Genomic DNA, 27,915 nt, shown 5'->3' on the forward strand with positions numbered 1-27,915 from the left:
TGTGTTATTATACTATTTAAGATTCTAGCCAAGTTTGTGGGCTAATGTATTTTCTAAGGAGATAATTAAAGCTAAGGAGGTTTGTGGCTCCTTACTGCTTCATAAAAAAGAATTCATTACGGAACAACTTCCAACTTTTTATTTTGTTTAAAAATACTTTTATTAAGTATTTGATCATTTAATACAGTGTATTTTGATCATTTCACCGCTCCCTCAACTCCTCCGATGTCCACCACCACTCCCTCCCCACTCAGCTTTTTTGTTTATTTAAGACTCACGGAGTTCAGTATTTACCGCCCATACACCTTGGGTTTGGAACCATCCACTGCAGCTTGGCCACACCCTTGAAGGAACTCTGTCCTCAGCAGCAGCCATCAACCATCTCCCCCTCCATGCTGGGTTTAATTGATTTCATTGATTTATTGGTGGTCTCCCTTGAGCGTGTGTGAGTCGGGGGCATGTTGTCACAGCCGCTGGGACTCCCTGCTGTTCAGAGAGCACTGTTTTGTGTGGTCATCCACCTGGCCCTTAGAACTTCCACCTCCCTTCTTATAGGTGATTCCTGAGACTTGGAAGGAGGAGGTGTGATAGAAACGTCACGTGCAGGGATGAGGACCCCATAGTCTTTTATTGTTTACTCCCGTCCAGATGGGTCTCTGTTAATTTCCATCTCCTGCAAGAAGAAGCTTCTCTGATGAGGGCTAAGAGGTGCACTAATTTATGCTAAGTCGTCCGGAGGGTTGAATACTATTTAAAAATAGTAGTGGGTTTTCCCATAGGGCTCTATGAGCTAGCCACAGGTCTTGGCCCCGATAATAGAGTCAGGTTGGGTTCCATCCTGTGGAGTGTGGCTTTAAATCCACTTATAAGTAGTTAGTTCCTCCATGGCATTGATGCCACTATTGGACCAGTGGGTATATTTTACCATGTTTGTCATTCTTGCACGTTATGTGTGTGTATATCAGTGGCTACAAGGCAGGATAAGATTAAGGCTTATTTTCCTCTGATCCTATGTCTAGCACCTTACAGTACTAAGAAAGGTAGCCAGTAGGAATACAGGCATTTAAAGGTTCGGCCACTAAGATGTAGAAAGATGAGAGTGTGTTTCTGCCAAGGCAGTTTGAACTCCGCTTCGTGAAGGAAGAACTTTTATTGGACATTTGCAAACTTTCTTATTTTTATTGAGGCATTGTATATGGGCATGTTTGCTGCTTTGGGTCCTCTGAGCTCTTTTACTTAATGTAAATTCCTAAAGAATACTTTTTTCCCTAAGCATGCATATAGTCTTTACCATACACTGTATTCTGCTCTCATTGATGGCAAGTCCAAAGACAGTCAAATTTTACTTCCTAGTAGATGATACAATAGCAGTATAGGCATGTAGGCATGTAATTAATTTCCTGGGGCCCAGAGAATTTCTGCAACTGGAGCCAGGAGTTTAATTTGAAATATGAATGGCTTTGAGAGAGACGAGTTGTTGCTGCTCTGGTTGGTGGCATGAACCTGGGAGTGTGGGAGGCCCCAAAGAAGCGGACTAAAGTCTCATTCAGAGCATCAGATAGTTTCTATTCTGAGGGCTAGGCAGTGTCACGTGAGTTTAGGCTGTGTACACTCACAAGGACAACTAGTGCTTGGAAACATTTTTGAGTAAGAAAAGTAAGATGGTCACCGGTGGTGGTGCTGTAGGACTTCAATCCCAGCACTTGGAGACAGAGCCAGGTGGATCTCTGTGAGTTCAAGGCCAGCCTGGTCTATAGAGTGAGATCCAGGACAACCAGGTTACTTCACAGAGAAACCCTGCCTCAAAACAAAACAAAACAAAAAAACAAAAAAACCCCACTAAGATGACAGGTAATCTAAAGTAAACTCACTCCTATGGTTACACCTGGGAGGGCATGGAAGCACATTCCAAGAACATCCCTGTTATGGAGGAACAGAAGTGACAAGACTCTTGTCTTATTCACTTGGAGTTTTCTCACGAGCTCTCCCAGTCTCCTCACATGGCTTCATTCCTGGGCCATGTTCCAACAGTGAATGGCACATGTTGATGATATAGATGGGAGCAATTCTCTGCTGTAGAGCTTAGGTGATTTGGAGAAGGCTGAGTGTGGTTCAGCATGTAGTCTTCAACAATATTGTTTTCCTTTGTTTCTGCCTTGGGTAAAGGAGGGACCCTCCTGAGATGACAGATGGATAAATGGTCATCAAAAGTGTTGATTTCTAATACGGGGGAGGCTTAGCTATCTTGAGATTGCATTGCCTTCTTTTTGAAGAGGAGAGGGATCCCTATTTCTGTGGAAAACCAGTCTTTGCTCCCTTGACAAATCCAGTCCCGGCTCTTCCGAGGGCTTGGATGCTGCAGAAGGCTGCCTCGCTCCGGGATGCACATCTTCTGCTTTTGCTACTGTAACATTCCTCTGTCCAGTGCCACCTGCTGTTGTTTCTATTGAATTTATTATGGTTTAACAACTAAAATTTTTTATATACTCATTCACTCATTATTGAAGCAGCCTGCATTCCTTTGCTATCACAAAAATGACAGCATGCAAAACTCTTCTTTCATGGGGATAGTTTAGAAGAGTTGTAATATTTGTCTAGTGGTTACCATAGAAGGAATGAGAAATAACTCTAGATAGCATAAACCAGATTCAGGGCTGGGCTGAGCTGCCTCAATAGGCTGTGTGTTTCTCCAGGCTTTTCTAGTTCCCCACCTCCTGTTCAGCCCTCCATGGTCTCGGGTTTTGTTTGCAGTTACAATGGAGAAAGGGTAAAGATGTGCCAGAGCTGTAGCTGTTAACCCAACTGTACTGTCTACATAAGAGTTAATGACGACCCTGCAGGCAGTGAAGTAAGCAGTATAATGTAATTGTAGCTCTAATGTTAGTTTTGTGGCAATAAATTATGATTTAATTTAGTGGGATTCTATCTCTTTTGAGTGAAATTTTAAGTCCATTCTCAAATTATTTGACAATTAAGGAAAGTTTGGGGGGGCATAGGCACTTAACACAAAGTTAATCATCTGCTTCTGTAGTTTCTGTTATTTTTGATATTTATTTATTTGATATTTGTTTTTATGTTTCATTTCTGCTATTCGTTCCCTGTATTCATAATTTCATGTGCTGGTATATTCCCATTCATTTCTGGTTTTACTAATTTGTAAGATATTGTTGGCTAAAAAGTTCTTTTCAAGGAAACACATAGATTAGTGGTATAACTAGTGTGTTCTTTGGCCATAAAAGGTAATGGTCCATGGTGCCAGTCACTTTGATTCCTTCAGAAATGAAGAAATGAGGAACTGCAGAGTTATTGAATCTGGATTTGCTGATTGCCTGGAATTGGTTAACACTTAGTAGTATAATTGTGTTGCTCATATTTACTGCTGATCTTGAAGATGGGCCATTGTTCTCAATAACTGCACTTTTGACCACAGAGCTCCATAAGGTTGAGGTTAGACGAGGCTGTTTGTGACTGGTTGTTCTGTCGGTTTTGAATTATGACTAGGAATGTTAAACTTGTGAGCCTCAGAACAGTTTTAATGGCTTTATTGAGATAGAATTGATCATATGCAATAATACACATATTAGACATATCTGATACACCGAACAGTGTGTAATCTGTCTTACTCTGTGTGGGTTTTTTGAAGCTTGAGAAACAGGCATATTACTTCTGTTCACTAATAATTTTTATTAGCTATCCTTTAAAAGGCTGTGGTATTAACACTCACTGATTTGATGTTGCATATTATCAGCGTGTGATGAATTTCACAAGCCTTTAAAATGTGAATAATGAAGCTATTGCAGAATAATTTTCTAATTCATCCCAAGTGTTTCACGGCAGACTATTTTAGGAGTCCTATTTGGAGAGCTTTCTCCTTTGCTGTAGAAAGAGATGGACTGTGATTTATATGTATGCTTTTATTTTAGAACACACCTATGTAATAAAGTGCATTTCATCCAGTGTTACCTTTAACAAAGTTACTGGAAAGATAAACATCTTGTTTCTAGTTTGTGTGCAAGTATTTGTGGTGTAATGTTTACTCAAAATAGAAGTAACACTGACCTTTTGTAGAAAAGTCTTGTTGCAGTTATTGCTTATATTCTTCCAAGTTGGTATGTAAAATTCTTTTTAAAGTTACTGCATAAATAATTTTCATGTTTCATCTTTAACTAGATAACTAACAAAAGGTTTTTTTGTAGATTACTATAACCCATGTAGGTGTTAAATTTCTGTGTTTACTTCTGGTTAGATATCTTTTTTCTATATTAAAATTTAATAATTATATATATTTTGCCATGTATAGCAAACGTTATAAAAAAGAAAAGGAAATATTGTGTTCATATGTGGTAGAGTTGAGAAGCACTTTCCTGGCTGGAGAGATGTCTCAGTGCTTAAAAGCACTGGATGTGTTTCCAGTTCAGTTTCTGGTTCAATTCCCAGCATTCACATGATGGCTCACAACCATCCGTAACTCCAGTTCCAGGGGACCTAGCTCCATATATGCAGGCAAAACACCCAGACACAAAATAAAAATAAATCTTAAAAAAAAAAGAGAGAAGAAAAATACTTTCTTTTTTCTTTACCCCAGCTTTGTGGGGTGTGATTGTTCTTGTCCACATTTGTTTTAACTTGTGGAAACTGAGGTTTATTTTGTTTTATACTGGATCTTCATTTATTGTGATTCATTTGTACTTTATAGCTAGTCCGCTGAAAGCTAGTTAGGTGTGAGTGCAGTTTATGAAGTCTTAAGACCCTCTTCAGGCGTGTGGATAAGCTTCCGTGCAGCTCTAACTCCTGCTTCCCTGTGGTTTTCTCTTGCATCAGTCTGAACACACCCCCTGGCACGAAAGTGAGGCTCTCAGGCGTCGTGGACATAAGGAATGGATTCCTGCTCTTGAGTGACTCCAACACCACAGTCCTGGGTGGTGAAGTGGAACATCTGATTGACAAATGGGAGTTACAGAGGGTAAGTATGCAGTAATAACGGCTTAGACCATGGAACGCAGGGGTTCTGACTGTTCTCTTGAGGAACTTGTCCCATAGTGAGTGGTAGCATGAGTCTTGTGTGACAGAATTTATGAAGATAGAAAGAACATGATGATCTTAGAGACACTACCTGCTATTATTTAACCACATTCTTCCTCAAAAGCAGGTGAAAATTTTCAGTACCTCTTACTTTGTTTCATGCTTTAAACATTCTTATTAGAGTGTCTTGGCAGATTGGACACTTGTCAGTTAAGAGAAGGGTATTTCAGGTCAGATCAATGCTTATGTGATCTTCCAACACCATTTGCAATCATTTCACTTAAAACCTGACTTGTCAGGTGGGAACTTACTCATTTCCAACATATAGACACACAGACATGCAGTCATCCACTCTTCCCCATGTCAGACACGGTTCTACTTTCTGTCTCTATGAACTTGACTATTTTAATATCTCTTTAGACATGTAATATTGTAGTATTGTTCTTTTTTGTCTGCCTTACTCTGTGTAAGTAATGGATGTCAGAATTTCTCTCCTTTTATAGGTTCAATAGTATTCCACTGTTTATACCACATTTTATTTATTCTCTGTCACTGGGCATTAATGTTGTTCTTAGCTTTTGCTCACTATAAATAATGATGCTATGAATATGGGCACACAAATAAAAACTGCTCCCACTTCTTTTGTATGCATACTTGTTGAATTGCTGGATTCTATGGTAATTTTCTTTTTATTCTTTTAATAAGCTTCAGACTTCTACACTGTTTTTTTTTTTTTTTTTTCCCCTCATAGTAGCTATTCTGTGTATGTGAAATGGAACCTCTTTTGGTGTCCATGTGCATCTCCAAGGCCAAGAGGTGCTGAGTCTCTTCTTATGAGATTGCTGTTCACGACTGAACCCTCCACGCTGTGCTTTCTGCATTGTACATCCAAGCAGAAGCCATGGCTTCCTTCTTCTCTTAGGAATAGCAATCTGATGCTGCATGCTGTGCTGGGTTTAGTCTGGTTGTCTTTATATATTGGCCAGGTCGCTCATTGTATGTACAGGGAGATTAGGTCTGGCCTTTGTCCCGTCACCAGTGCAAGAAATAGAAGTCTTCTAAGTTGTTTTTAATTTTTCATGTTAACAAGAGCTGTTAATTTATGTTAGCTTTTAAAGGAAGTTTTAGTAGAAATTGAATTGATTTATAGCTGTTTGTATAATCCTTTTCTTGTAACTAAATTGAAACTGAGAAAAGGGCCCCTAGATAATCATATATATGTGCCTTGCTTATTTTCTTTTTAAATTAAAGAGATTAATAACTTCCATGTAGGTGGTGAAGAAATATGGCATCCTTGTCCCATTTTTATTATGCTTTGCTCATTAAGCTGATGTTATGGTTGCCATTAGCCTTATTTCTCAATCTGTAATTTACATGAACTGTGTAAGAGTGTTTACACAATTCAGGAACTCTAGAATATGTTAAAAATGAACAAAATGGGTTTAAAAAACATTTTGTGACTCTTTTACATTGTATTTTCATCACAGTGTCTATAATGGTAAGTTTTAAAAATGCACAACCAATTCAAAGTTTAGAAGCTATATTTAATGAGTACCTAATGGATGCACGCTAATACCTTCAATGGGGAGGGCGACTGGAAGGAGTCCTGTTGAGTTCCCTCTGGCCCTGTGGAAGGACTTCACAATATGAGGAAGTGCTTTGGGTCGGGACAGTTCTCTGCCCATTTTCACAACACATTGATGTTTTCCTACCTCTAAGCAGGCAAGCTTGAAAATAAACTGCAACTGATGAGAGTTTGGGGCTTGAGTCCATTAAGTCCTAATGAGAGGCTGTGCAGTGGCTCAGCAGATACAGGGGTTTGCCTTCAAGCCTCGTGACTTGAGTGTGATTCCTGGGATCCACAAGGGGGAAAGGGAGGATTGACTCCTCTGACCTCCATGTGCTTGTGCTTGTGTGGGTCTGCACACACACGCACACATTACACACACAAAGTATACCAAAACTTTTTAAGAAGCCAGTTGGTTGACTATTTCTTCAAAGTATGAATTGATGCAAGATAATTTGACAAAATATAATGGAGTGACTTTCCCTATCATGAGCTATAGTAATATGGTGTTTAAAGTACTAGAAAGCACATTTATCAGTAATGATTTTTTATTTAGTAAGTATTATCTAAAGATTTCATTTTTGTAAAAAAAAAACTTAAGGCATTATTAATCCTTTGGTTATGTGCTTCAAAGTGAAATTGTTCTTGCCAGAGTTTATTTTCTACCAATTAACTTTCTTCTGAGCAGCTCTCTTTTCTCCAAAGGACACAGCTTGTAAAGTATTTCTAACAATTAAACTTGAATGTAGTTTGGTCAGGAGAGATGAGGAACAAATCTTTGCCAGGTCACTGAAATAAATACTATGGAATTTCGTATTTTGTGGTTTGAAATACTTTAAAGAAGGCCGTTATGTCTTAAGATTCTACACTAAGCAGTGCATCTCTTGTGCATTTGCATGTAGCTAGTGTGTTTATGTGTGTGATTTATGTTTTATGACTGATTATGTATTTAAACAGAGCTTATCAAAACATAATAGAAGCAATATTGGAACTGAAGGTGGCCCACCTCCTTTTTTGCCTTTTGGACAGGTAAGGACTTTCTTCCTGGTAGGTGGACTCAGTCATCAAAGACTGTTCTTCATTTTGCTTAAGCTGTGTGTGGTTTTGTGCCAAACTATTTACTCAGACGCTGTGGCATTCCCTGGAAATATGAAGGACAAGGAATTTAATAATTTTGCTGCTATCCCAAAGATTGAAGCAATTAAGAGTTATGTATGAAGAACATACTAACTAAAGCTAACTAAAATAGGTTAAAGGAAAACAAGTTTTAAATGAGAATTTTAAAAGTAAAGAGATTTAGAAAAAATGCCAAAACTTTCCCCAGAATTCTTTTCTTCAGCCTCCATCTAATTCCTCATCTCAGTCAGAAACAGTTTTATTTCTAGCTGATGTTTTCAGCTGTGGTAGCCGGATTCTTCTATGGAATCTAAATAGTTCAATGTCTAGTCCTTAATTTTTAACCCTTTCTCAGTTTTCTATTGTTGTACCAAAAACACTGACGAAGGCAACTTGTAGAAGAAAGAATTTAATTGGGGCTTACAGTTTCAGAGGGTGAATCCATGACTATCATGATGGGAGGCATGGTAGCAGGCAGACTAGCATGGTGCTGGGGCAGTAGCTACAGCTTACATTTTGATCCACTAGCATGAGGCAGAGAAAGTTATCTGGGAATGGCCTGGACTTTAGAAACCTCCAAGCCCACCCCCAGTGACACACCTCCTCCAATAAGGACACACCTCCAATTCTTCCCCAACAGTTCCACAATTGGGGACCAAGCAAGCATTCAGGTGTATGATCCCATGGGGCCACCACACCTTTCCTACTGCAAAGGAACTTTGAGGAAGGTCTTGAGTTGGGCTGTGTCGTGTGTCTCCCTTTCTGTGCACAACCTGGAGCTGTGTTCCCAGCAGTCTCCCGCACCTTCTCTTGCTTCACCCCGATGAGGCTGAGGGGATCCCTGTGTCTGTTGGCTTTGCCTTTTTTTTTTGACACTGGGGAAGTTTTTAACTGTATTTGCTCTGTACTGTTCTTAGAGAATGTAAAGGTGAATTGGAGACAAAAAGTAGGAAGTTGAAACCAACATTTTATTATGTATTTTGTTTTATTTGAATTTTGTTTGAAATTTTGGTATTAAAAGATATCTAGTTGATATGAAGATATGGGATAGGATCAGTTGACTGACATCTTCAAAATGATTTTTATGAGCTATAATCAGAATTACATTAGCGTAATTCCTGCATCATATGCATTTTTAATTATGTAAAAAAGATGCCCTCCCCTTAAAAGATAAAAGTAGATAGGCAGTTCAGTGTTGTGGTCCATGTTAGTAACATTCTGCCTGTAATAAAAGAGACAAGAATTAAAATATAGTAATTTATATTTGAAAATAATAATTGACATCTGTATAATTTACGTTTTCCTGAAACATTTATAAAATTTCTTCCTTAAATTAAGATATTAAAAATGACTTTTTTTTTCCTAGAGCTACTTACTGATTTAATTCTTATCCAGAATTTGAAATGTGTGTTACAGTTTTATAGAGCTAGGAAGTTAACGAAGGTTTCATTTCAGTGGTGGTATTTGGTTTTGTTCATGCTGCATGGTTCTTGTGCAGCACATTGCAGCATTGTAGGCGGGTTAGAATGATAATGCTGGCTGGCTGTTGCTAGAAATAGCGGGTTTATCTTGGAGAAAGCATACTGTATTTGTGTAACAAGTTTGAGGAAATTTCCTCTTCTCCCCTTCTAGTTAAGTTAACGAGCTGCAAAAAACCAAAACAAACAAAAAACCCCAGCTACTTCAGAGGACTTGGTACTGGGGTGGAAATGAGAATTCAGGAATTGTTTTCTGACAGAGACACCATTGGTAAATTATGAGATTGAAAATCAAAACTTAAAAAACCCAACACATGAAACTTTGTATTTTACTTGGCTTAGAGAGCATGTTTTTGTGCTTTGACTTACATGTTCAGACACATTTTGTTACATGTTAACAAGTGTACTGTCTGGCGCATAGATACTGTGGAATAATGTGGAAACTGAACTCCAGTTACAAAACCAGATTTACATGGTTTTAGTTAATGTAGACAGCTTGAAATCTATAGCTGTTTTAAAGTTACTACCTTAAAGTGGAACTTGGGTCTTGTATCTCAGTATGTTTTGTAAATATGTGGCCTCATTCAGGTGATGTATACACACACACACACACACACACACACACACACACACACACACACCCTTTAACATATATTTATTTAAAAGTTATGGTGTAATCAACTTCCTACTTTTTTTTGTAAATCTGTTGGATGGAGTGGTATTTTTGCTCTTACCAATGAAAAGAAATGTAAACGTTTCTTTTGAAGAACTAGTTCTTTTTATAAAGAAGTATAATTACTTTTGGAATTCCTGAATGATATGAATTTATGTTTCCAGAAGTGTGCATCTAATATCCAAGTGGACAGCAGAGAACTTGATCGAAGAAAGACATTACAAGTTTCACTGCCTGTCAAACCTGCAAATGATAATGATGAGTTTGAAAAGCAAAGGACTGCTGCAATTGCAGAGGTTGCCAAGAGCAAAGAGGTAAGATCCTTTTCACAGTTTTCTCCCATTGAGTTACTCGTGGTCACTATTGCTTTGGTTGTGACTAATGCCCAACTCTGTAGCATGAGGCTTAATCAGGTCTTATTAATAAAAACAAACCTGAGGCCAGTTATTGGTATAACCTGTTCCATTGGTGCACATGTATTTCAAGCTTTCCTCCTAAGGTTTTGCTTGCTATAGTTACAAATGTCTGTATATTGGAGTCTATTAGCATTATAATGTACTTCAGTTTTTATATTGTAATTGAGCACATGTTTTCTTCACATGTGTAAAGAATCACAGCTTTCAAGGACTGAAACATTTCAAAACTCCTCAATGTGTATATAAGATTATTGAAGGCTAAGTTAACTTGGGCCTTGTCCAGTGTTACCCAATAGAGTAAATTGTTCTATAGCATTGTGTATATTATATGTATATCTATAGCTCTGTAGATAATGGATGATCTATATTGTAAATAACAAAATGAACAAATAAATTTCACACAGCAGTTTTTAATTAGGCCTTATTAGGCCTCAGGATAATGGAATTTGATTGATGATTTGAAGGAGGTGAGAGAATTAGCTGTGTGTTATAGCTAAGGAAGAAGGATCCATGAAAGAGAAAGCTACAGAAAAGGCTATAAATAGGAGCAGATGTAAAAGAAACAGCAAGGTGGTCGGTCCTTGAGTGAAGCAGGAGCCGAGGTAGAGGAACATAAGGAGAGATGATGGAGGTCAGTTGCAGGACCTACAAACTGTTGAAAGACAAACTGACTTATTGCTTAGAAATGACAAGCTTTTGCATGTTTTGCTCACAGCAGTAACGTCAGCCAATGGGTATCTGAAAGGACTACTTCTGGCTGCTTCATTGAAACTGCTTGTAGAGAAGGAAGACAAGGATTGGAGACAAAATGGGAGATTGTCGAAGTGATTCAGAAAATGAAGTGATACAGATAGCAGCTCCATACGTGGAACGAAACTGTTGCTTTCAGAAACCTTGAAATTAGAGAGGGCTTCTGAGAGAGAAAGGACATTATATAGCAGAGGAGATGTAAAACATGACTAAAAATTTTACTCTGAGATCTTGTCAGGATACCTTGAAATCCAGAAGATTGGAGTGGACGAGTCATAAGGGACTACTCTAATTGTCCATTTTGAACATACGATTATTGAGATGCATATTAGATATGTTGCTGGAATGTTTAATAAGTCAGAGGAGTGTAGGTGAAAACTGCTTTGGCGTAGATATCCTGCAGTTGAGAGTTCTGTGTGGTTGGTATGGGGCTAAGTCGATCACCATAGGAGTGGGTGTTTATAGAGAAGACAAAAGGTAACACACTCGGTGGGCCTTTAGTTTTATAGGATGGGTGAATAGAAGTAGATCCCTCCAGACTGGGATTAGTAATATAGAGTGATATAGAAATAAAAAATTACCCGTGTGTGTCATGGGTAAGGGAGTGAGGAGGGCAGTGGAAAGAATAACTGATGCTGTAGCATTGAAGTTACTGACTCCCTCTACATTCATCTTGGTGGTAAACATCTACATATGTCTTTAGTGGTAATTGCAGTTTTTAAAAGTAAGAGTAAGCAGAGTCAGCAGTGACATTGGGAAAGCAGTGGTTGGAGAGTTAGAATATGAGATTGTAAAGTTGGGTCTGGAAGAATGAGAAGTGTGTGGGCTTGAAAATATAGTAAGATTGATAGACAGTTGTGATGGCCTTAGGCACGCCTAGTCCATGTACATGTTGCACTGGTTCTCATTATTGGTTTGTCAGTTGCAGCTCTCTTAAATATTTGAAACAACTGTAACATGAATCTTAAAAGGTCTTATTAATAAAAACAAACCCAGAGCCAGGTATTAGAGCGAACAATAAAAGATCAGAGAAGCAGAATAAGCCAAATTCAACCTCACCTTGATAACTTCTCAGCTGATCTTGTTTCCTTAAACTGGAAGCCCAGAGTCCTCATCCAAAGGGATCTCAGCTGAACTGCTGCTAAAAGCCTAAAGGCTTAAAGCCTCTTCTAGTTCCTGGTTTTTATGCCTTATATATCTTTCTGCTTTCTGCCACCACTTCCTGGGATTAAAGATGTGTGCCACCATGCCTGGCTGTTTACAATGTGATCTTGAACACACAAAGATCCAGGTGGATCTCTGCCTCCAGAAAGCGAGGATTAAAGGCGTGTGTGCCACCATTTTCTGGCCTCTATGTCTAATCTAGTAGCTGTTTGGTTCTCTGACCCTCAGATAAGTTTATTAGGATACACAATATATCAACCACAAACAACTATGAAAATGCTATTTTCCTGTTTTTTTTTTTTCCTTTTGTCTTTTCCTGTTTTTAAATTCACAAAATGTAAATAAAATAAATCTGGAGGCTGGGAGTATTTCATTGCCCCCTCCTCCCCTCCCCAAAAAAGCATTTTTTGGAGTTGTGGAATATAAATCTTAATTCGAACAGGTCAGACTCCAGACTTTTTAGGCAGCTGTGTTCTACCAAAACAGTGATTGCCACCTGCATTGGAGGACTTACTCTGTGACAGTTTTGATGTAATGCTGTCCTGTTGATTTTGTCCTTGAATCCTCCCAAGTTTGATTTTCTCGTTCCTCTTTTAAGGACAAAAACCTTGATATGCAGTGAAAGACTAGTTCCAAAACTGTGTTTGACTGTGCTACAGTTCCCATCTAATGAGTGTCATATTGTATTTATAGAAGTCACATTTTTAATCAGTTACAAGTAATGACAATGAAGACTTTTATTTTTGTTGAAATTCCAGAAACCCAAAATTGAATAGTAATGTCCAGTGTTGTGTCTTTCATTTTTGAAGATACTGTTTAACCTTTGTGTTTTATCAAATTTAAATAATAGATTCAAGAAATACTAAAAATGTTTTCCATTCAGCTGTGGATCCTCCACAGGACTGGACTGGGCCCTCTGTGTAGGCAAGACAGTTGTGTAACTTGTCTGTTTGAGGGGCCCCTGACAGTGAGAATATGATCTCTCCCTAGTGCATGAACTGGCATTTTGGAGCCCATTGCCTGTGGTGGGACACCTTGTACAGCCTCGAGGCAGAGGGAGGGGCTTGGACCTACCTCAGCTGAATGTGCTGGGCTTTGCTGACTCCCCATGGGGGGCTATACCTTTTCAAAGGAGGGGCTGGGGTGGGCTGGGGAGTAGGAGTAGAAGGGATGAGGCAGAGATCTGTGGTTGGTATGTGGAATGAATAAAAAGATTCTTAATAATCAAAAAACACAGAAGACAGCTTATGCTGGAGAGGATGTGGAGCAAGGGGAACTCTCCTCCACTGCTGGTGGGAATGCAAGCTTGTACAGCCACTTTGGAAATCAATATGGCGCTTCCTTAGAAAATTGGGAATCCATCTCCCCCAAGACCCAGCTGTAGCACTCTTGGGCATATACCCAAGGAATGCTCAATCATACCACAAGGGCATTTGCTCAGCTATGTTCATATCAGCATTGTTTGTAATAGCCATAACCTGGAAACAGCCTAGATGCCATTCAACTGAAGAATGGATAAAGAAAATATGGTACATATACACAATGGAGTACTACTCAGCAGAGAAAAACAATGACATCATGAGGTTTGCAGGCAAATGGATGGATCTAGAAAAAAATCATCCTGAGTGAGGTAACCCAGACTCAGAAAGACAAACATGGTATGTACTCACTCATAGGAGGATACTAGATGTAAAACAAAGATGACTAGATTGCTACACAACTCCAGGGAGGCTACCTAGAAAATGGGACCCTAGGAAAGACTCATCGCCCAATGACAGAGAAATGGATGAGATCTACATGAACAACCTGGAGGACAGTGTAAGTAATGAAGGGCAAGTTTTGAGGGAAAGAGAGCTTAGGGGAGTAGGAGATCCCAGCTGGATCAAGAACAGAAAGGGAGAACAAGGAATAACAGACCATGATAAATGATGACCACATGAGAACAGGAATAGGCAGAGTGCTGGAGAGGTCCCCAGAAATCCACAATGATATATCCTCTGTAGATTGCTGGCAATGGTTGAGAGAAAGCCTGATCAGACCTAGTCTGGTGATCAGATGACTAAACACCCTAACAGTCATGTTGGAACTCTCATCCAATAACTGATGGAAGTGGATGCAGAGATCCTCAGCCAGACAGCAGGTGGAGCTCCAGGAGTCCAATTGTTGAGAAAGAGGAGGGACTATAAGAGTGTGAATTGTTGAGACCAAGATTGGAGAGGCACAGGGACAAATAGCCAAAGGAATGGAAGCACATGAATTGTGAACCAAAGGTTGTGGAGCTCCCAGCTGGATCAGGCCCTCTGGATAAGTGAGACAATTGAATAGCTTGAACTGTTTGGGAGGCATCCAGGCTGTGGGACTGGGACCTGTCCTTAGTGCCTGAGCTGGCTGTTTGGAACCTTGGGCTTACACAGGGACACTTTGCTCAGCCTGGAAGGAGGGTACTGGACCTGCCTGTACTGAATCCATCAGGTTTAAATGAATCCCCAGGGGAGTCTTGGCCCTGGAGGAGATGGGAATGGAGGGGAGGGGATGGGGGGAAGGTGGGGACAGGGGCGGGAGGGGGGAGGATAGGGGAACCCATGGCTGATGTGTAAAATTAAAACACAAATATAAAAAAAGTTCAAAATAAAAAAAATTCTTAATAATAAAAAAGATAAAAATGTTGTCCATTAATGTATGTCTAGCATGAATTTCTCATTTTTCATATTCTATTTACTATTTTTATCTGGTTCAAGATAATTTCCCATGTTAAGTGAATTAAGATGCCTTCTTACTATGCAATATTTCAAACAGTTATCTTTAATAAAAATCAAGTTTTAACTTTTATTTTTATCAAATGTATCAGCCAGAAAAAATTGTGTAATGAGATCTTTCTTTTGAAGATGTTTAGTTATCAGCTATGCATTGCTTTTCAGCCATGATCTTGTATCTTTCTAGTCAATGATCTCTCTATGGTCTGGTTTTTTTTTTTTTTTTTTTTTTTTGGTTTTTCGAGACAGGGTTTCTCTGTGTAGCTTTGCGCCTTTCCTGGAACTCACTTGGTAGCCCAGGCTGGCCTCGAACTCACAGAGATCCCCTTGGCTCTGCCTCCTGAGTGCTGGGATTAAAGGCATGCGCCACCGCCTGGCTGGTTTTTTCATAATTATTTTGAAAAGACAAAAATGAGATTAAATCAAGTTTCAAATTTATCCAAATAAGTCAACAAAATAATGAATATATAGACTTAGGCTTTTATATGTAGTTTGTAAGGAGCGATATAGGATGATTTTAAATAATGAATTAATAAACAGATTTTACTCTAGTGTTCATGGTGTATTTACTTTCTAAGTTTATATAATCAGTTATATAATCAGTAATGTATTACACCAGAATGTGAGATACTTTAAATTATTATACCCATGACTTGTAGATGCCTAGATCAAAAACATATTCAGATATTTTACTAGAGGAATTTGGACAACTAATCTATATGATGTTTATGTCATCTCATTTCAGTCTATATTGACGAACATAGAGGTTTGTTTTGGTAACTTAACTAAAATCTTGTCATTTTTTAGAAAAATTATCCTGCCTGGACTTGTAGAAAGAAAATACATGGCTTATAGATGTTTATTCTCTATGCTGTTTCTAAATATTTGTTATTTTATTTTTACTTGTGAAAAATAACTAAGCTTTTAAATCATTAATTTTTCCAGATTTTTAAGTGACATCTTGGTTTGTATGATTATTTTACTATTTACTATTTACTTTTTATTTTTACTATTTACTTTGTCTGTTTTGTTTTTCTCTTATCTAAAGACCAAGACATTTGGAGGAGGTGGAGGTGGTGCCAGAAGTAATCTCAATATGGGTGCTGTCAGTCACCGAAACAGGGAGGTTTTACAGAAAGAAAAGCCTTCCAGGTCAGAGAGCAAGCATGAAGGTGTCTACAGAGAACTGGTGAGCATCGAGGCCAATGGGCTGCGCTTTGAATACCTTCAATCTTTCTTTGAATGTTTTTTCTTTGCATCTTTGCTGTGTAAATTACAATTCTTGTTGTGGATGGGGAGCTATAATCATTATTTTTTTTCTATGAACATTTATGAGGTCACTTTTTCTACACAGTATTATTTTCCTAAGAGCTTACTCTAATATAGGTAATATAAGCTTTCTTTTTTATTTATTTATTTTAATTTTGAATTTTTCAATGGAACTTTGCTATAATACAGAGTCTTCCTTGATTATTAGTGTTGAAACAGCAAGCTGGAATGTTGTGTTAATGTGACAGTTTTTCATAGCTATTGTCAGCTTTTTCTGACCTGTGTAGGTCTTGGACCTGAGATCTAAGGACCTGAAAGAATAGGGTGGACTAGTGTCTAATGCTGTAGATGGTTTTGCTTCACTTTCAAGTGGACTTTTGTACACGAATGTAACAAAGAAAGCAATGATCCAAGGAAGGTTGTTTGAGTCCAGAAAAACCTGATCAGAAAAAACATGGAAATAAATCCAGTAAGCACATAGTAAATTTTGACCGAGTAGCCCTTTCCCAAAACTTTCTCAGGACAGACCAGTGTAAACACAATGGCATCTGGGAAAGCAGGAAAGCAAGGCAGAAGGCCATATCCAGATTTGGGTGCACTGAGGACAGCACTCAGCATATCCCTCCTCCAGATTGGGTTCTGTAGCTATGTTCCGATATCCAACAAGAGTAAACATGTCTTATGAATTGACGGTGAGTGCTTAACACAGGAGGCACACAGTCACAAAATGCACCTGAGGTCAAGGCTGTCACCTTTTTCCTGGAGCCTCTCTCAGAGTTCCCAAGGCATCGCTCACCGTGCATCATTCTTGTTCCATGTTCCAACAGCTGTGAATGAAATTTTGAGTTAACAGACAGTAAGTAGTTAGAACGGATACCCGACTTTATGTGTAGTCCTTACTATAACTTTCTTTCTCTTCATTCCTTCCAGGTTGATGAGAAAGCTCTGAAGCATATAACAGAAATGGGCTTCAGTAAGGAAGCGTCGAGGCAAGCACTTATGGATAATGCCAACAACCTAGAAGCAGCATTGAATGTACTTCTGAACAGCAATAAGCAGAAGCCTGTTGTGGGTCCACCTCCTAGAGGTACAGTTCATGTGCCAGCAAGATGTGTGATGGGCCAAGGCTGAGCTTTATGCTGTGAGGGCTGTAATGTCAGGTAACACCGTGGTTCTTAGGAGTATGAAGCTGGGAGCCGTAGAGGTAGTTGCGGACTGCTTGCCATGAGTGTCTCTTATCTCTAATAAACTGTCTAATAGTGTCTTTCTAGTAGAGTTGTTATAAGTGAGAGAGGGACTGACAGACACTAACTTGTTCTTGTAGTTATTTCTAGAGCTGTGCCAAATAAGACCTTTAACTTGGTTTTACTCTTTAATCATTACATCGTTAAAAGTGGTATCATTTGAGAAACAGATTGAGAAATAGCCTTATACATATGATTAAATAACCAGACTATGCATTTAAGTATGTAGAGTGGTACTCTAAATGTTATGTGAATGTGTGAGATACCTTTAAGTTATAGTAGTATTTACAGTTTTATTATGAACAGCTATAATTATGCTAAACTTGAGTAACTCAACATTATTTTTTTGTAGAAAGAAAATACATTTTAAGTTAAAATCTTTTTAAATTAAAAAAAGTGATTCATATTTATTTCAATCTGAGATCCATGTTCATTTGACAAATTATGGATAGATCATGTTGAGGAATAAAATTGCATCCTAGTAGTCTTATTTAAAGTGTTTTTATTGGATAAGAAATATAATTCACTAAAGATAGTGAGAAGAAATGCATGTCCAGTCCTATTTATGAGATTGCTGATGTGTATGTATGTGCTTTTAAACCCTAAGGTAGAGGGAAAGGCAGGGGTCGTGCACGATCTGAAGATGAAGAAGACCTAGGAAACGCAAGGCCATCAGCACCAAGCACATTATTTGATTTCTTGGAATCTAAAATGGGAACTTTGAATGTAGAAGGTAGGCTAACTTAATAGATTTTAAAATGTATCCATTTCGTTTTAAAAGACTAACCTCATTTGGAGTTGTGCAAAATGATTTTTATTCTGAATGGTTGTTTAGAATTTTTATAGTGAATTTTGTTTGACGAAAACATAGGAGAAAGTTTTAATTGTTACTTTCTGAAAACAAATGCCAGCTTACTTTGCTCCTAATTGTATGTTGAATAATACTACCAAACTACCCCACCCACAACTCTATAATAGACAGCAGAGTTAGATGTGTAAACAGATGGTGGTGTTGGAAACCTTGCTGTGGCATAACCTTGTATCATGTCCATCATTTGTGAAATTGGTCTGTTTCTTTGTTCTCCATATGTACATATTCTATGAAGATGTTACTCTGAGAGTATGCTTTCACAGTGTAATAGTTCTTCACATGATGTACTATAATGAGTAATATAAATACTGGAAGGAGAAATAAGTATGTTAGATATGTATCTTTACAAGTGTGCAATATGGTAAATGTTTCAATACTGTTTTAAAAAGATTAAAATCGGTTTTTCTTTCAGATTTATTTCTTAATTCAACCAAATAAAATTTAAGTTTTTGTATTTCATGAAAACCAGTGTTTATCACTAGATTATATATAGAGAGAAAACACGTTGTCCTGTTGAAAAGTCCTTGTTTGACATAGACAGTTTATAAGGGTAACAGGAGAACAGAGGGCAGTGTTTGCTGATCTATAAGACTGACACCTTGGTTTTCCATTGCTGTGTAACAAATGACTACATAGTCCGTAGCTAAGGTGTCGGGTGGTGGTGTGGTGGTGAGCTAACCCCGTGTCAAGTCCCTCTTACAGGCTCACTTGCTGTGAACTGTGAAATCATTCTTTGTAGGTGCAGGACTGATGTGCTTTTTTTCTTGCTTCTGATTCCTGGGCTGTTGTCACTCCTACAAGTGCCCTTCATGGTGCACAAGGACAAGACTTAGGCAACATAACATGGCTTTACTTCTGTCAGCATCTTCTTCCCTCTGTCCTGACTGACCTCTGGCATCCTTCACAGTGCCCATTTAAGACCTCTCTGAATGCCTCCAATCCCTGACTTCCATATTCACATCTTATGGTGGCTCCTAAATCATGAGTTTGGTTTTCTGTTTCTTTTTAGTTGAATATGTAACTCATCTGTGATTTGGCATATGGAAATGAAATATTATTGTAGTTATAAGTATGCCAGATCATATCTGATTATCATATTATGATATGTTCTGCTAAGTCCCCTTATTTTTGTTCATTTTAAAGTTTATATTAAGTAAATGATAACATTCACTAAGTAAATGATTAAATCCTCTTTAATCAGCATTTCTAAGCTCCTTTGTTTTGTCTAATAAATGACAGTACGTTTTCAGGCATATTTGTAATCTGTAATAATGTTTAGTCTTTTATTTGAAAATTTCATTGCTAAAATAAGGCCAACTAGTTGTTTTGAATGGGGTAGGCAGAGCTTTAATCAGGCTGATGTGAAAACACTGCTGATGTATTATGTCACTGTTAATATTGCTGAGCAGACACCGAGTCAGTCCATCGGCTGCAGCTTTCTGTCCCAGATCTAATGATGGTGACACCATACCGGAGAGATCCACGATACCACATGTACACCATGTTTACATAAGTGAACACATTCGAGACAGAAGTCATTATGCTTGCAGAAGTTTTCTCTGTTCTTCTGGCCCTGTGTTCATTGATACAGTGAAGACAGCAAGATTGATGGGAGAGTTTGATTTGTGGTTGCCCTTGTGTATTTTTTTTTTTTTAAACATATTGTTCTGTTACTCTTTCTCTTGTTAATTTACTTCCACTAAGTGACAATATTCTCACATGAGCTGGGGTTTTTATAGAACAGAACAGTTGAGATAAGTGTCTGAACTAGTTTTCAGGTAATTTTATAGTTTCATTGTTTCCTTTTAATTGGAGTTGAAGCCTGGAATATATTTTTCAGAAATCTTACAATTTAAAATTAGATCTTCGCAGATGGTAGGAAATGTTGAACATTTTTCTAAAGAGCGTCTAGAAAGCTTTTCAGAATAGCCTTTGTAACATTTAATGGTTAGATGTCTTCTGAAGAGTTAGGATCCACGATTTGGTTTAAGGTCATCACAGCATCGTTGTTTGAATCTTTGTAGAAGCTAACAATATAAAGGCTAGTTGTAATTCACTGGTGTATGGATTTGGAGCTTCAAAAAAGTCTTTGGGAGTAGGAGGACTAGCTTGGTAGTTCTTACTTGCTTAGTATGTGTGCTCTGCGTTCAGTTACCAGTAACACACATGCACATATAGCATACACCACAGAAACATCCATGTACATGCACACGCACACTCACATGCACCATTCTAATACATCATTGAATGATGGAGCTTTGCTTAATATCTGTGTTTTGTTTCAGTTCATTTCACTTCAAGCTGTCTCAGGATTTTGTTTAGTTTGGGATTCCCAAAAGTTAATATTTAGCTTAGCAAGTGTCCTCGTTTGGTTTCTAGTGCTGTGATAAGTATCATGACCACAAGCAACTTGGAGAGAAAGGGTTTGTTTAGTCTTAAGGGTTTACTGTCTGTTAAGAAGGGAAATCAGGGCAGGAACTCAGCATAGGAACCAGGAAGCAGGAACTGAAGCAAAACTGTAGAGGAATGCTGTTTACTGGTGCTAACTCACCCGGCTTTCTTTTATAAGGACGCCTGCTCAAAGGTGGCACCGCCCACAGTGAGCTGGACCCTCCCACTGCAATCAGTAGTCAAGAAAATGCCTCACAGACTTGCCACAGGCCAATGTGATGGAGGCATTTCCTCAATTGAGATTGCTGCTTCCCACATATGTGCTGGTTTGTGTCAAGCTGACGAAACCAGCCAGCAGAGCAAGTTTGGTTCTGGACGGGCTTCTTATATCATGGCGGTTAACTATTCCAAACCAAAAGTGTGAGGCCCCAAACACCACAAAATAATGACATAGGTTGTAATAGTGAAGATTTCATATCTGACCTTATATGACAGTCAAAATGTAGGCATGCTAAAAGCACTGGGATATTTATTTATACTTACAGCCCACCCCCAAATCATATCATTGTGACAAAACACAAATATTCCCAAGCATTTTGTTTGATGAATAGTGAACATGTGTCATATTCTGTATATTGTTTCAAATTTATTGAGAATACATCCTCCTTTAAGTATTAGATTTGTGTGTGTGTGTGTGTGTGTGTTAAATTTAATAAAGGTTTGTAATACATTTATTTCAGATCATATGCAATTCCTCTAGAAGAGCCAAGTGTGGTATCATTTCCTCAATTTTATGTTTAAATATTCCATCAGAATTTACTGATCATTTCTTAGAAAATGTCTTCTAGCATTAGCTTTAAAAACCTTTTTTCAAAGCAGGCAGCTGAACCCATGGCTTCATGCATACTTGGCAAGTGCTTGAAAACTGAGCTCCATCTCCAGTCAGTAATGGACTGTGACCTGGAAGTGTTAGCCAAATAAATGCTTCCCTCATTAGGTTGTTTCTTAGAGTGTTTTATCACACAATAGAACATTTAGTTTCTTGTGATTTCTAGCCTGCATATTTTAGAAATCTTAATTATTTTATATGCATTATTATGTAGATTTTTTTTAAACTAGTAATTTTTGCTAGCACTAAGCTACACACATGTACAGAATTTACTAGCAGCCAGGCCCCAAAAGGACTTAGATTTTAAGAGTCTATAAAATAACTTGAAAAGAGATTGTATAGGCCTGGGAGTTCTTTCCAGACTATGGCTTCATTAACATACTATTAGCAGTGCTCTTAATTCAGAGTGGTCCAAATATATTCTTAAGTTTTGAAATTTTCTGTATGGATGTTACATATCAAATAATTCAATATTAGTTACCCCTGTTGAACACCTGCACAGGGGTGGTATCACCCACAGTGTGTTGGGCTCTCCCATAGCAACCATTAATCATGAAAATGTCTCACTAAATTTACATCATTTTATTTTGTGGTATAATATATAATTTTTGATATTTTATTAAATATGGATTTATTTTCTCAGAATGCTAAAAACACAGGCTTTTCATTCACTTTTACTCTTCTTAGACTTTCTTCCCTATAAAAAATGATGGATGCTACTTACTGAGAACTGCTGTGTTCTTGGAACTGTACTAAAGGCTTGCCAACACTTAATGATGTTATGATTTCCATGTGACAGATAAGCATGCTTGAAGAGAGAAAATGTCTCACTTATAAGAACTAAAGAACTAGGATTTTCGATATTTTCTTTTTCCCGATGTATAACTTTCTCTGAGTTGGCATTTCTGAGCAGCTATTTATTTTGGGAGGAAAGAGCAATTGAGTTAAACTTTAACACATCATAATTTTGTAAGGTCAGAGGGTGAGGTCAAGCGAGCAGTTGAATTTAGAGATGACATCGAGGTGGGAAAGCCAGTGAGGAGGTTGAGCAGTGAGTGGGAGCATTGAAGACAGTGAGGGAGGCCATGTGCTTCTGAAGGTTCACAACTGGCTCTCAGGAAAGTCCCACAGTGCTAGTGGAGGGCTGACTTTGATTTTGCTGATAATGTGGTATAAATACTCCCACCACGTCTGATTTCAGGCTATGAGCAATTTAAAAACTAACTCATTCATTTAATAACCAGCTTTTGTAAGATGTTCAAGCTGAGTCTGCATACCACTGATTGATTACACTCTCACAAAAGTGGCCAAGTGGTGGATTTAGAATAGAAGCTAGGGAATACCGTAGAGGAAATAAATGTTTTATAGACCGTGGAATGAGTATTTTCAAGAGAGTTGTCCAAAACAGCATGGAAGTTTTATAGTATGTGGTGTTATTTTTCTCCCTTCTGTGATCAAATGCCTTATACGAAGCAGCCTCTGAGCTGTTTGGGCGGTGGTGGCGCGGTGGCGCTCGCCTTTAATCCCAGCACCAGAGAGGCAGAGCCAGGCTGATCTCTGAGTTCGAGGCCAACCTGGTCTACAGAGTGAGATCCAGGACAGGCAACAAAACTACACAGAGAAACCCTGTGTCGAAAAACAAACAAACCAACAATCAAAAAGAAAAAGTAAGAGGCAGCTTCTGGGAGGAAGAGTTATTTTGACTCAGTCTGCAGGTGCACGTTGTGACAGCGAAGGTGTGGCACCAAGAGCGGCAATGCCGGGCAGTTTGTTCATGTCTGGGCTGCCCGGAATGGGGAGACCTGGGGAGTGCTGGGGCCCCGCAGACCTTTTCCTTCTCCCTTTTCATGCAGTGCAGACCACAGCTGTTAGGATGGAGCTGCCCACACGCATGGTGGGTCTCCCCCAAAGTTAATCCTCTAAAGATACCCTCACAGGTCCATCTAAAGGTGTACCTCACAAATCACCTATGTTTTTCTTAATCTAACAATTTGACAACCAAAATTAAGCATCAAATAAGGGTTTAGGTTGGTGAATTATTTCTTCCTGTGGACTCTGAAGTATTTTTTATGATTTATTTTGTTATTTTTATTATATGTGTGTGTGTGTGTACATGAATGTTGTGTGTGTGTACCTGCAAAGACCAGAGGAGGGCATTGGATCCTGCAGAACTGTAGTTACACGTGGCTGTGGCTGAGTCTTCTGGAAGAGCAGCAGGCACTCTTCACTGCTGAACCATCGCTCACCCTCCCCCATACAATACTTTTAAAAGATTTTATTGTTTGTAAAGTATTTATACAATATACATGATGATTTAATAATTGCTTGTATTTGCGTCTTTGGTAGGAGTGATAATTTCTGACTTTATGCTTTACAATCTAAGTCAGCATCATAGAAAATACATTTGCAGAAGAGATACTTTTAACAGAGGAAACAAAGCATATCAAGTTTAAAGTGTTATATTTTTAGAGTAGCATCTTAAGAGCATCCTAAACTGTACTCAATACTTTAAAGATTTGTGCAAAATATGCCAATTTGTATAACTGAAAAAAGCTAGTTGAGATTTTTGAGGTGTAAATGATGTAGACTCTCTGTCTGTCTGTCTTTGTGTGTGTGTGTGTGTGTGTGTGTGTGTGTGTGTGTGTGTGTGTGTGTGTTGTAATGTATATATGCCAGTTACAGAGTATTGTGCTTCTGCTGCTATATACACTTACATACTACTCACTTAACCCCATCTTCTGTAATAATTATCTTTATGATTTGTGTTTGCTATGGAAAAACTGTTAAGAAGCTATTCTACCTGGTTCAGCTTACACATTAGTAATCTGCTGAACAGGTCCTGGATCCTTAATGACAGTGTTATCAGACCTTACGTGGACATTCTTTTTGAATTTCATTTTGTCAACCTACTTCAACATTCTTGACCCTAAGATAGCTTTGTATTTTATTAGAATGTTTTGGCTTTAAATTACAAGAATTTGGTTTGTCTTGCTGTAATTTAGTTTGGAATTTTCAAGAATATGTATTTTAGGGAGAATATTGAATCTTAAATTATTGTGCTCTTGACCCTGGAAAATAATACTTGGCTCCGAAGAACATATGAAGTAATTCACTTTGGAAGATACTGGAGAGTGGTTTGGTTTATTAATTCCAGATATTCACTTGGGGCTTACTGGGCGCCAGGCACTGTTAGAAGAGAGGGTAGCAAACAAAGAAAAGTCAGAGATCTCCAGTCTGCGAAGGCAGTGAGTGAGCCAAGCACTTCTGTGGCTGTGCGTAGAGCAGTCTGACTTAGCCTTAAGGGTTGGCAGGATGGTGCTTTCAGAATGAGTTCTGAGATGAGACCTGAAGAGAAGAAGCCAGAGGGAAGATTCCTGGAAGGAGGGCAGATAGTGTGCAGGTGTGGATGTGTGTGCGAGCATCCCGAACTGAAACTGCTTAGGACAAGGCTCCTCTCTTCCCCAGAACTCAAAGTACTGTGTTAGAGTGGCTGTTGGTAACTGAGGGAGGAGCAGCAGAAACTGGGGCTAGAATAGCAATTAAGTTCTCCTCATGATCTCAGTATTTGTGTGGAACTGTGATATACTCAGATTCATGTGATGGTAGAGAGAAAAATCAACATAGGTCCCCAAGAGATGTGTTCTCAATAACACAGATTTATCCAGAGAGTACTTTTTAAAAATAAAATATCTCTGGCAAAAAACCAACCAACCAATCAAAAAACAACTTTTATGATAATCCAGAGTTGTATGAGAAAAATCTAAAGCTAACTCATGGTTACTAATGATTTAAAGTTAGTAGCTTGATTGCAAGGGGAGGAACCTGATAGCCTGGTCAACACAGCTGTACGCTGACAGCTCCTTGTCCTTGATTGACCTCTTCGGCTTCCTTGTCTACCAAATGGAGTGTTGTTACAGCTGTAGCCGAAAGTGAATTGATGGTTATATGTGTAGGGAAGTTCCCTGGACTGAACTGTTTCCTCACACCTGCAAACAGCACCACCACGGTGTGCATTTTGAGCCTGGCCCTGGCTGTGGTAGAATTGCCATCTGTAGTTTCTCAGAATGTTCATGATTTATTAATTGATAGGAACAGTGATCTGCTTTATTTATAACTTCCTAATAAGGAGTTTTACTTCTAATGGAAGTTTGGTACATTAAAATTTTAATAAATATGTTCATCTTAAACTTAGTGCTTAGTTTAATGCGTATCATATCTTTGATAGAATTTAATGAGCCTAGGAAAACATTGTATATTTTTGAATAATTAATGAAGGCCTTAAAAGAAATGCTAATTTATGTGTAATCACTTTTTCTGGATTGGTGTCTTTACTTAACATAAATGATATCAATTTGGGGATATTGGAACCCAGCATTTTTCTGTTTGAAGCAGTAAAGGTGATGATGTTTTTGGCCAATCACCAGGAAATGGCTGTGTGCTTCCTTCCTTCTTTTTGGAGTGTTCTACCCTGCCTGTGCTGCGTGTCTTATTCCTTAGGGCTCAACTGAAACACAGAACATAGCTTCTGATAGTCTTAGCATAATCATTATGATATCTGTTTCCTTTGAGGTGTTTATTAATTTCAAGCTACATTGTTTTTTGCACTGGTGTGTTCTGTTCGCCTCTTCTCATTGTAAATGACCATCAACAGGATAGAGGGTTGGGGTTCTTTCCTAAAGTGCCTGGGACAGTGCTGACACCACCTGTAGTCAGTGTTTACTAACTCCCATGACCATTTGAAAGAAATAAAAAGCTAAGCACCATTATGCTAGTTTTTTATTTTACATCAGACATATCTGCTCAGGGACAGGACTGGGATTCATTTCAATGATCGCTGTAATTCTAAATGCCCTTCTATATTTTCAAGCTGAATCTTCCTAATTCTGTGGTAAGGGTTACTTCTTAGATGAAGAAACTGAAGTGCTTGTGAATTTGTCAGAGACATAACTAGGAAGCAGGAGATGCATGTAAGAGAGGAGCTTTAGAAACTTTGGTTTTTATGCTAGTCTTTCCTGGACTCACCTGGACCGAGGTGAAATCTGCTGTAGTATGCTTTTAATGTTCACCTTCAGAAGGCAGAACAGAAGATGGGATTTTCTCTTTTACCTTTGCTTAGCAGAAGTGAAAGCATTAAACAAGTAATTTCAACTTGGGGCTTTGTTTCATTTCCAGTGTTTTCAGAAATTCTTTGTGCAAATATTTACTGAGGATCTCCACTCTATGGTTGTGAAAAACAGTTCTGAGTAAGATCCAGACAGACTTCACCTTGGTTAGGTGTAAAAATATTTCCTATAATCTCCTTTTTCTTTTTTTTTTTTTTTACAGTATGTCTGTGTGTGTGTGTGTACACACATAATATATTGATACATTAAATAAAGGTACCAAATATATTCCTAAATATATAAAACAATCTGCTTAGTCCATATATATATATGTATATATATATGTATATATATATATGTATTGTATATGTATGCAATAACAACTAAAGAAAGAGACCATGAATTTGAGTGAGGGTGGGGGTACATAGGAGCTGTTGGAGGGAGGAAAGGGAAAATTTATGTAATTGTATCTTAATTAAAAAAATAAAGTGTAAATTATATTTCAAAACTGAGGGCTATTCAAAGCTTTTATAATAAAAATAAATACATCAGTAAAGAAATAAAAATACACTCAACACTGAGCTGAATGAGGTAGCTATGCTCACTGACTTGGAACGGCAATGTTCCGATGCTGCAAAATACTGCCAATTTCAAAGTAGACTGCAGCCTCTGAGTGAAGAACAGAAGCATTTTGTTGTTGTTTATGCAAATGTGCACAGAGATTCTATGCATTATATTAAACAATAACCTCTGAGACTTTAACAGTGGCTGTGTGTGGAGGAAGGATCACATCATTTCTCTAGTGAATAGGATTCTGGGAGTATTCAGTTTGTAAAAATTGAAAAATATATGGATTTTTATATAAAGAATGTTTATATTTTAAGTGTAAAATAGTATTAGAGTATGACTTATTTTCAAATGCATCTGAATTTTCTCCTTTATATCATTGCAGTAAAGTTTTTTTGTTTGTTTGTTTTTGTATTGTTTTGTTTTGTTTTTTTTTCGAGGCAGGGTTTCTCTGTAGCTTTGTGCCTTTCCTGGAACTCACTTTGGAGACCAGGCTGGTCTTGAACTCACAGAGATCCACCTGCCTCTGCCTCCCGAGTGCTGGGATTAAAGGTGTGCGCCACCAACGCCCGGCTGCAGTAAAGTTTTTAATAAAGCATTCTTCCTGCCCTACTTACAAGAACAAGCAAGCAGAAAACTAAAA

General features: G+C 38.2%; 1 protein-coding gene across 5 annotated transcripts in view; it reads left to right on the top strand.

Annotated features, from left to right (window-relative positions):
- Tdrd3 (tudor domain containing 3) overlaps positions 1–27,915 on the top strand; it is a 149,020-nt gene that overhangs the window by 72,801 nt on the left and 48,304 nt on the right. For all 5 annotated transcript variants that reach the window (XR_004945889.1, XM_036198767.1, XM_036198766.1 and 2 more), the window contains 6 exons: positions 4,822–4,963; positions 7,547–7,618; positions 10,021–10,170; positions 15,988–16,128; positions 17,139–17,295; positions 18,060–18,185. Coding sequence is in view for 4 of the 5 variants with exons in the window: in XM_036198767.1 (XP_036054660.1) it covers positions 4,822–4,963; positions 7,547–7,618; positions 10,021–10,170; positions 15,988–16,128; positions 17,139–17,295; positions 18,060–18,185 (788 nt within the window). In the remaining variant the exon portion in view is untranslated. The remainder of the gene's footprint in view (positions 1–4,821; positions 4,964–7,546; positions 7,619–10,020; positions 10,171–15,987; positions 16,129–17,138; positions 17,296–18,059; positions 18,186–27,915) is intronic.

Source organism: Onychomys torridus, chromosome 9 (assembly GCF_903995425.1).
Source record: "Onychomys torridus chromosome 9, mOncTor1.1, whole genome shotgun sequence".
Classification (NCBI taxonomy): Eukaryota; Metazoa; Chordata; class Mammalia; order Rodentia; family Cricetidae; genus Onychomys; species Onychomys torridus.